Source organism: Stegostoma tigrinum, chromosome 23 (genome assembly GCF_030684315.1).
Source record: "Stegostoma tigrinum isolate sSteTig4 chromosome 23, sSteTig4.hap1, whole genome shotgun sequence".
In the NCBI taxonomy this organism is placed as follows: domain Eukaryota; kingdom Metazoa; phylum Chordata; class Chondrichthyes; order Orectolobiformes; family Stegostomatidae; genus Stegostoma; species Stegostoma tigrinum.
The window spans coordinates 37,936,673-37,946,377 of NC_081376.1; the positions used below are offsets into that span (position 1 = coordinate 37,936,673).

Sequence of the window (9,705 nt, forward strand, 5' to 3'; positions counted from 1 at the left end):
CAGAGCTGGGCAAAGAAGTGGCAGATGGAATTCAAACCAGCAAAGTGTGAAGTGATTCATTTTGGAAGGTCAAATTTGAATGCAGAATACAGAGTTAATGGCAGGATTTTCGACAGTGTGGAGGAACAGAGGGATCTTGGGGTCCTCGTCCATAGATCGCGCAAAGTTGCTACCCAAGTAGGGTTGTAAAGAAGGCGTATGATGTGTTGGCTTTCATTGGCAGGGGAATTAAGTTTGAGAGCCATGAGGTTATGCTGCAGCTCTATAAAACTCTGGCTCGATCACACTTGCAATATTGTGTTCAGCTCAGGTCACCTCATTATAGGAAAGATGTGGAAGCTCCAGAGAGGGTGTAGAGGAGATTTACCAGGATGCTGCCTGGGCTGGAGGGTGGGTCTTATGGAGAAATGTTGAGGGAGCTAGGACCTTTTTCATTGGAGCGAAGAAGGATGAGAGGTGACTTGATAGAGGTGTACAAGATGATGAGAGGCAAAGATAGAATGGATAATCAGAGACTTTTTCCCAGGGAGGAAATGACTATTATGAGGGGGCATAATTTTAAGGTGATTGGCGGAAGGTGTAAGGGAAATGTCAGAGATAGGTTCTTCACACAGAGAGTGGTGGGCGTGTGGAATGTGTTGCCAGCAGTGTTAGTGGAAACAGATACTTTAGAGACTTTTAAGCAACTCTTGGATAGGCCCATGGAGGATAGTAAAATGTAGGGTATGCAGGGTAAATTGATCTTAGTAGGATAATAGGTTGGCACAACATTGTGGGCCGAAGGGCCTGTACTCTGTTGTACTGTTCTATGTTCTAGTGGAGTAATACTGTATTGTTAGAGGTACACTCCATGGAATTCCCGTCTCATTCCGGTGGGAATAAAATGTCTCATGGTATTATTTAAAGTACAGTAGACCACTTCTTTCCTACTGACCTAGCTATTATTACGTTAAGTTACGAGGAGACATTATACAAATTAGGCCTCTTGACTGTTGAATTTAGAAGGTTAAGGGATGGTGTGATCAAAGTCTATAAGATACTAACATGAAAATTATAAACAAGAAAAGGAACGGGTAAAGAAACAGGCTATAAACAGTAAGTACAGATAAACATTTTCCAATCATTGGGGATTCTAGAACTGATGGCATAATCTGAGAAGTAGGGCCAGATGATGCAGGAAAATTTTATTAGGAAATGTTCCTAAGTACAAAGGATGGCAGATGTTTGCAAATCTCTTACACAAATGGCAGTGGACGCTGGATCAGTTGTTAATTTTAAATCTGAGATAAGTAATTTTTGTTAAACAATGGAGTTCGGCCAAAGATCAGCCAGAATCTTATTGAAGGGTGGAATAGGCTTGAGGAGCAGATTGGCTTACTTGTGTTTTTATGTTGCTGCATTTCTATTTGTCCCTCCATCAACATCTCTAAAATAAACAGATTTGGAAACTTACTGTGTGTAAATTGTTTAGCACATTTACAATGTTTGAACAGTGACTTCACCTGAAAAATAACTCAGGTGCTGATGTATTTAGGATACCCACATGTTGCCCTCGAAGTGAACAGTAGAACTATTTCACTGCAGAAATGCAAACCTTTCTCAGTACACTGTGTATAATTTCCCTCATTGCTCATGCCCTCGATTCTATGAGGAAAGCTGTCAGTTGAAATGAAGATTACCAGAGTTACGGTGTTTGCTTCTTTCTGATGGATTTAATTTAAGGTATTGTTTTTGGTCATGGAGAGTCATGGAAGCAAATGCGAAGATTTGCTCTCACCACTTTACGAGATTTTGGAATGGGAAGAAAAACCATGGAAGACAAAATAATCGAGGAATCAGATTTTCTGGTAGAAGTGATTGATTCTTATGAAGGTGAGACTCTGTAAGGTAAATAAACAGAATTACCACTATTCCTTTTCTCCGTGTGCTTGAACCTGTGTACAAATGCCAATGTACACTGAAGAATCAGAGAAAGGACTATTTCAGGCCATTGTATTCTGCTAGCTCTTTGTAAGAGCAATCCAAAGCTAATTGCAATTATCGCTGCATGCCTGCTTCTGATGTGTAATCAAATAGATCACAACCAATTGGTAGGACCAACTAGTTCATAGATTTCCAGTTCATCCATATCTCGAATTATGCAGTTCCCGAGCATAATTTTGGTATTGAAGCAGCCTTGAAAAATTCTCTTGAGTGTTTCTGCTGTCTCCTGTCTATTTTCCTTTAACAGCCAAGGGAACAAGATTCTGGGTCTTACGTTAAAAAAACTGTGCAACTGTGATTTCCTGTAAAGTTCAATACTCGATTGTGTATGATCTTTAAAATTTCCTTTGCAGGACAACCATTTAATCCAACTTTCCAGCTGAACTCGGCTGCGGCCAATATAATTGGCTCTCTAGTTTTTGGTGACAGGTTTAATTATGAAGATGAAGGGCTTGTCGGTTTACTAAAGAGAGTGAATGAAAATGTTCAACTTCTTGGTTCACCTATCATTCAGGTAAGTCTTATCTTGTATTTTGTATAACTTTCCAGAAAGAATCGTTTGCAACTTTCAGTAATGGGAATCTGTCAGTGGTGTCAGCAAATCTATGGTGCAATTTAATTGATCATTAATTGCCCAGTTAGGGGTCTTAATTGGCATGACGGCAAGCAGGCTGCCCTAGGCTTGACCCTCCTGCACATAACATGCTGGGTGAGTTTCGGGGCAGATGGGGGTGGGGAAATGGCACTTTGTCCACAGAAGTGAACAGCCTCCGCGGACTGCAAACCTGCCCGTGAAACTGTATCCTACAACTCAGCTTTGAACAGATTCAATAAGTGCTATCAGGAGCAGCAGATTCCAACATTTAATGACATTTTGACAGAACAAATCAGTCCCCATCTCAGTTTGCAATGGGGGATTTCTTACTTTCAAATTTATTGTCCTGGCTCTAAATACTTTAACAAGTGAAAAGATGCTTTTACCTACCCTGTCAACCTGCCTCTGAATCCTGAATTCAGAAAGAAAACTGCTACTCATTGAAACTAAAACATAGGCCTATCCAATGCTGACAGCAATCATTTAGTCCAGTGTTCCTATGCTAATTCTTTTGAAAGAGTTATCCAGTTGATCGAAGTCCCTTCCTCATTCCCATAACTCAGCAAATTGATTGTTTCATCCAAATCCCCTTTGAAAGACATTGAATTTTTTTTGAGATAGTAGGAACTGCCGATGCTGGAGAATCTGAGATAACATGGTGTGAAGCTGGATGAACACAGCAAGCCAAGCAGCATCAGAGGAGCAAGAAACCTTGACATTTCGGGTTGGGACCCTTCTTCAGAAATGGGGGAGGGGAGGGGGATTCTGAAATAAATAGGGAGACGGGGAAGGCGGATAGAAGATGGATAAAGGAGAAGATAGGGTGAGAGGAGACAGACAGGTCAAAGAGACGGGGTTAGAGCCAGTGAAGGTGAATGTAGGTGGGGAGTTAGTGGGGGATAGGTCAGTCCAGGGAATATGGACAGGTCAGCGGGGTGGGGCGGGATGAGGTTAGTAGGTAGGGAATGGGGGTGGAGCTTGACGTGGGAGGGATGGTTAGGGAGGCGGGGATTAGCTGGGCTGGTTTTGGCATGTGGTCGGGGAGGGGAGATTTTGAAGCTTGTGAAGTCCACATTGATACCATTGGGCTGCAGGGTTCCCAAGCGGAATATGAGATGCTGTTCCTGCATCTTTCGGGTGGAGTCACTGTGGCAATGCAAAGGCCCAGTATGGACATGTCGTCCGAGGAGTGGGGGGGAATTGAAATGGTTTGCAACTGGGAGGTGTGGTTGTTTGTTGCGAACAGAGTGTAGGTGTTCCGCAAAGCGGTCCCCAAGCCTCCGTTTGGTTTCCCCGATGTAGTGGAGGCCACAACGGGAACAGCGGTTACAGTATATAACATTGACAGATATGCAGGTGAACATCTGTTTGATTTGAAAAGTCATCCTAGGGCCTGGGGTCGGGGTGAGCAGGGATGTATGGGGGCAGGTGTAGCACTTGCTTCGGTTACAGGGAAAAGTGCTGGGGGTCATGGGACTGGATGGGAATGTGGAGAGGACAAGGGAGTCACGGAGAGAGTGGTCCCTCTGGAAGGCACATAAGGGTCGGGAGGGAAAAATATCTTTGGTAGTGGGGTCAGATTGCAGATGGCGGAAATGTCGGAGGGTGATGCGTTGGATTTGGAGGTTGGTGGGGTGGTATGTGAGGACGAGGGGGATTCTGTTTTGGTTATTATTGCGAATGGGGGTGTGAGGGATGAGTTGTGGGAAATGCGGGAGACACGGTCGAGGGCATTTTTGATCACTGTGGAGGGGAAATTGCGGTTTTTGAAAAAAGACGGCGTCTGGGATGTTCTGGAGTGGAATGCCTCATCTCAGGAGCAGATGCAGTGGAGGCGAAGGAATTGGGAATAGGGGATGGCATTTTTACAGGAAGGTGGGTGAGAGGAGGAATATTCCAGGTAGTTGTGGGCGTCGGGAGGTTTAAAATGGATATTGGTTTCTAGATGGATGCCAGGGATGGAGACAGAGAAGTCCAGGAAGGAGAGAGAGGAGTCAGAGATGGTCCAGGTAAACTTGAGGTTGGGGTGGAAGGTGGTAGTGAAGTGGATGAACTGTTCAAGCTCTGAAACAGTCATCAATGTAACGGAGGAAGAGATGGGGGATAATGCCAGTGTAGCTTTGGAAGAGGGATTGTTTCACGTGCCCTACAAAGAGGCAGGCATAGCTTGGGCCCATGCAGGTACCCATGGCCACCCCTTTGTCTGTAGGAAGTGGGAGGAATTAAAGGAAAAGTTGTTGAGGGTGAGGGCGAGTTTGGATAAGTGGATGAGGGTGGCAGTGGAGGGGGACTGGTCGGGTCTGCGGGTCAGGAAGAAGCGGAGAGCTTTTAGGCCATCGACATGGGGAATGCAGGTGTATAGGACTGGATGTCCATGGTGAAATGGGGACCAGGGAATTGGAAGTTCTGGAGGAGGTGGAGGGCGTGGGTGGTGTCATGGATGTAGGCAGGGAGTTCCTGGACCAAAGGGGAGAAAATGGAGTCCAGATAGGTGGAGATGAGTTCGGTGGGGCAGGAGCAGGCGGAGACAATGGGTCGACCAGGGCAGGCAGGTTTGTGGATTTTGGGAAAGAGATATAAACGGGCGGTGCGGGGTTGGAGAACGATGAGGTTAGAGGCTGTGGGTGGGACGTCACCTGAGGGTTGAGGTTGTGGATGATTTGAGAGATGATGGTTTGGTGCTCAGGGGCTGGGGTCATGATCCAGGTGCCAGTAGGAGGAGGTGTCAGAGAGTTGGCATCTGGCCTCAGTAATGTAGATGTCAGTGTGCCATACTACAACTGCGCCTCCCTTGTCCACGGGTTTAATGATGAGGTTGGGATTGGAGCGGAGGGCTGCACGTTCTGTGGGGGAGAGGTTGGAGTGGGTGAGAGGGGTAGAGAGATTGAGGCGATCGATGTCTCGACAACGATTAGAGATGAAGAGGTCAAGGGAGGGTAGGACGCCTTGGGATGGTTTCCAGGAGGAGAGAGTGCATTGGAGGCGGGAGAAAGGGTCAGAAGAGGGAGGATTAGTTTCACGATTAAAGAAATAAGCGCATAGGTGGAGGTGGCAGAAAAACTGCTCAATATCTGCTCAATATCGAATTTTTTTACACAGCTTTTTCAGGGATTGTATGATTCTAACGCTAATAAAAATCTATAATTAGTCACAATGTTTAAAAACACATTGCATTTACCAAAGATTCATATTGTTTTGAAGATATATCACTTTTTAAATTTGTGATTATTTAGATGTGAGCAGGTAACTGGTTTGCTTTGATATATACGCAAATAACATGATGTAATTTTGATTCTGCAGCTGTGCAATGTATTTCCACTCCTGAGATATCTTCCAGGGCCACACAATAAAGTTTTGATCAATGCAGAGAAGACCGTTAACTTCTTCAATGGCATTTTCAAAGAAAATCTTCAGAAACTAGATAAAAACCACTTGAGGAGTTTTATTGATTTATTCAAGGTCAGACAACAGAAGGTAAATGTTCCACTTCCTTTTAAAGAATTTTGACACCTTCCAGAGGTTATATTGCAGAAAAAGTGTCAACTTTGTTTATTTCATGTTGCAATGATAGGCTGAATAGACTTCTTTTATGCTGCAAATGTATATGATTCTAGGTAAAGGCTGTGAAAAAGCTCATTCCTTTTAGAAAGAAAGAACTGGCATTTGCACAGTGACTTTCATAACCCCAGGATACCCCAAAGCACATCACAGCTGATGAAGCAGTTTTGAAGTGACATCTCTTTTCTGATGTGGATTTGCCCAACATCAATAAAATCTGGCCAGAACCACATTGCTGTTTGTGGGAGTTTGCTCTGCTAAGATTGGTTTTGCACTTCCTATTGGCCTGTTTCCACACTGTTTGGATTCTATGATTCTACATTATAATATCAGCTGCATGATAAAAACCACTTAATATTGAATTTAAGGTGCTTTGAAACATCTTAAGGCCTTGAAAAGCACAATGGAATAGATTACTATACATCAACCTAATATGCAGACAGCACATCGGAATGAAATCTTATCTGAAAGACTGTAACCCCTGACAGTGTAATATTCCTCAGCACTATATTGGAGAAAACACACAGATGCCTCATGTTCCTAATCCCTACTTTGTGTTGCATTTCCTTATAATCCATGTGCCAAGGTAAGTATGTATCATAGGACATACAGTACAGGTCCCAATACAATTCTGAGCTATTGCATTGTTAATTTTGCTTTTAGGAATCAGACAACCCTAATTCATATTTCCATCAAGACAACTTAACATACACGACAATGCACCTGTTTGCTGCAGGGATGGAGAGCATCTCAGCCACACTTCATGGGAGAATGCTTCTGATGATGAAATATCCAGAGATCCAGAGTAAGAAGCATTCTTATTAATTCCACTCTGGAGCTGACCTTGTTGTGTGATTTGCAATGTCTCATATTTTCCATTTACAATCATTGAGATTTTGAATTTATTCGAAAATATAATGATACTTCCAAAGACTTTAAAAATGTGTTTGGTTTGCAGAAAAGGTTCATGAGGAAATTACCAGAGTTATTGGATCAGAACGACCTCCCAGAGTTGAAGATCGGAAAAATTTGCCTTACACTTATGCAGTGATTCATGAAATCCAGAGGTTTGGTGACATTGTACCACTGGGCATGACACATGAAACAACAGTGGATGTAAACTTCAGAGGATACTTCATTCCAAAGGTACCCTCTAGAAAGGACAGCTACATTCAGGACTTCATATACAGATAATAGGGAGGAAGAAAGGGAACTTTGAAAACTGGTTGCACTGTGCTGCATTAGTACCTGAATGACTCAATCTCATCAACTTAGATATACCATGTTATATACAATAATACGGCAATGCCTGACTGTATTTGGGTACAGGTAATGGAAGAAAAAACAGAGGAGTGAGGAACTAAATTGACAAGATATACCTTGACCCCAACATTTTGTATTTGCACAGTCTCTCTTTTTGTAGTAAAGCATACCAAGGACCTTCACAGGAGAGTTATTGAAGAATAATTAATACCAGAAGCAGCAAACTGAGATACATGGACATATAACCAAAAGCTTAGTCAAAAGACAGATTTTAAGAAACTTGTTAAAGAAGGAGAAAAAGATAGAGAACGGATCGAGTTCAGGACACATGCTACTGCAGACACAGCCATCAATCCTGGAGTAATTAAATTCAGTCATGCTCAGGAAACTACAATTAGAATGTAAATGCTATTTCTAAATTTCAAAAGCATTTATCAATGAGCAACTGTGCAATTAATTGAAAACCATCTTTGAATTATAACAATAAAAACACAATATAGAAATATAAATTTTAATATTTTTAGGGAACCCATGTAATTCCAATGCTGACCTCTGTGCTTCATGATAAAACCCAATGGGAGAAACCAGATGAGTTCAACCCATCTCACTTTCTGAATGCTGAGGGCAAGTTTGCGAAGAGAGATGCCTTCATGCCATTTTCTGCAGGTAATAGAACTTACTAATGTTTGAATGATATGGGAGTGAAATATTCCCTCCCTGGCTGGGGAGAATAAGATGTAGGAGTTGCATCTTTGAGGGAGTTTTAATTCCATTGATGGGAAAGGCAATGGTGGGTGTGCTATAGTATAAGCAGAATCCAATTCAATAACTGAGCACACAGCTTTTTGCTAAGGGATGGAGACATAATCAGCAATGGGAATCTGGGATAATCTCTCTGTTCCCTAGATCTGTGAAAACCTATTTATTTCCACGAAGATTAACTACTGGTACACTGGAAATTACTTGATTAATCCTTGATTAGAGATGTACCTTTCACAACTGCAGGGCATTTTAAAGTGCTTCTCATCAATATTTTAGAATTAAAATCATTGTTGAAATGTAGGGAATCTCTGCAGCCATCAATACACAATGGCAGATGTGGCTACAATTTGAAGTGTTAACTGGAAACTAGCCCCTGTGACAATGCAGCTCTTGCTTAATACCGCAATGAGAGCACCAGCCTTGGTTTAGAGTCCCAGGCTCTAGAGTGGTGCTTGAATTTACAGCCTTAAAGATGAGTGTGCTACTCACAGAGCTGTGGTCAGCAGCTTGTGTCATTGATAAATTTCACCCAAACCTGTAAACAATGGCATGTAGGCGATTAAGAGGTATTGTTAAAAAAAGGTAGTATAAAACAGCAATATCCTGTTTATTATAAAGAAAGGTACTGTGAATAACATTGTGTGATAAAGAGTAGCTTTGTGATTTTATTTGTAATTGTGGTTTTGCAGTTCGAAGGATTTGTGCTGGTGAGTCCCTGGCTAAAATGGAGCTGTTCTTGTTCTTTACCACTCTGATACAAAAATTTAAGTTTCAAGTTCCACCAGATGTCAGTGAACTGGAGCTCGAGTCTGTTGTGGGTGCAACTTCATTCCCAAAGTACCCATATGTATGTGCTGTGCGTCGCTGATGTAACCACCTCATTCATGATTTTCTTGATTTTCATGCATATAAACTTTTATTCATTTCAATATATGTGTTTTCTTGTTTCTTCACCCAATGTCTATTAGATCGTCATAGTTGCCACTGGGCTGAGTTATCATTCTGTTGACATTTATAATGTTATGTTCATACACAAACCAGCTCAGTCACTATCATACAGGGGAGTCAGACGTTTCAACGAATTGAGAAATATGCCATGTGTTTTGTGTTTCCAGAAGTTGCTGGCTTATTTGTGCTGCTGCCCCAATTTGCATTATATAAGCAACATCAAACCCTTAATCTTGCAGTTATTTTTAATAACTTGTTGGATTCAATAATTAATTGCCTGTAGAATGTACAGCATAAAATACCTCTCTAATCTTAACCTAGATAGTGCGTTGTGTTGAAGAGCAGGGTATTTGACATGAAGTTATGGGAGGGGTAACAAATCTGTCAGATTAATGCCAACTTTGAGAGATAGATGCATTATGTCATTTCCCTGACCTTTATAGACATAACTTCCATTTCACCAAGCATTTGGCATATATCATCCTTATATCACACCTCTCAATTAAATTAGCCACACCCCCCCCGACCCATATGCCTGTTTGTTTTATACATATCGGTGAACGGACATTTGTACAGTAATAAGTTACCCTTTTAAG

The 9,705-nt window shown here is 42.1% G+C and overlaps 1 protein-coding gene across 1 annotated transcript in view; it reads left to right on the forward strand.

Annotated features, from left to right (window-relative positions):
* The window catches only part of LOC125462219 (uncharacterized), a 33,815-nt gene extending 24,691 nt beyond the window's left edge, over window positions 1-9,124 (forward strand). The window contains exons 13-19 of the mRNA XM_048551975.2: window positions 1,723-1,872; window positions 2,337-2,497; window positions 5,879-6,052; window positions 6,800-6,941; window positions 7,095-7,282; window positions 7,924-8,065; window positions 8,851-9,124. Of these exons, the coding sequence (XP_048407932.2) occupies window positions 1,723-1,872; window positions 2,337-2,497; window positions 5,879-6,052; window positions 6,800-6,941; window positions 7,095-7,282; window positions 7,924-8,065; window positions 8,851-9,029 (1,136 nt within the window). The 3' untranslated portion in view covers window positions 9,030-9,124. The remainder of the gene's footprint in view (window positions 1-1,722; window positions 1,873-2,336; window positions 2,498-5,878; window positions 6,053-6,799; window positions 6,942-7,094; window positions 7,283-7,923; window positions 8,066-8,850) is intronic.
* Window positions 9,125-9,705: the final 581 nt, after the last annotated feature.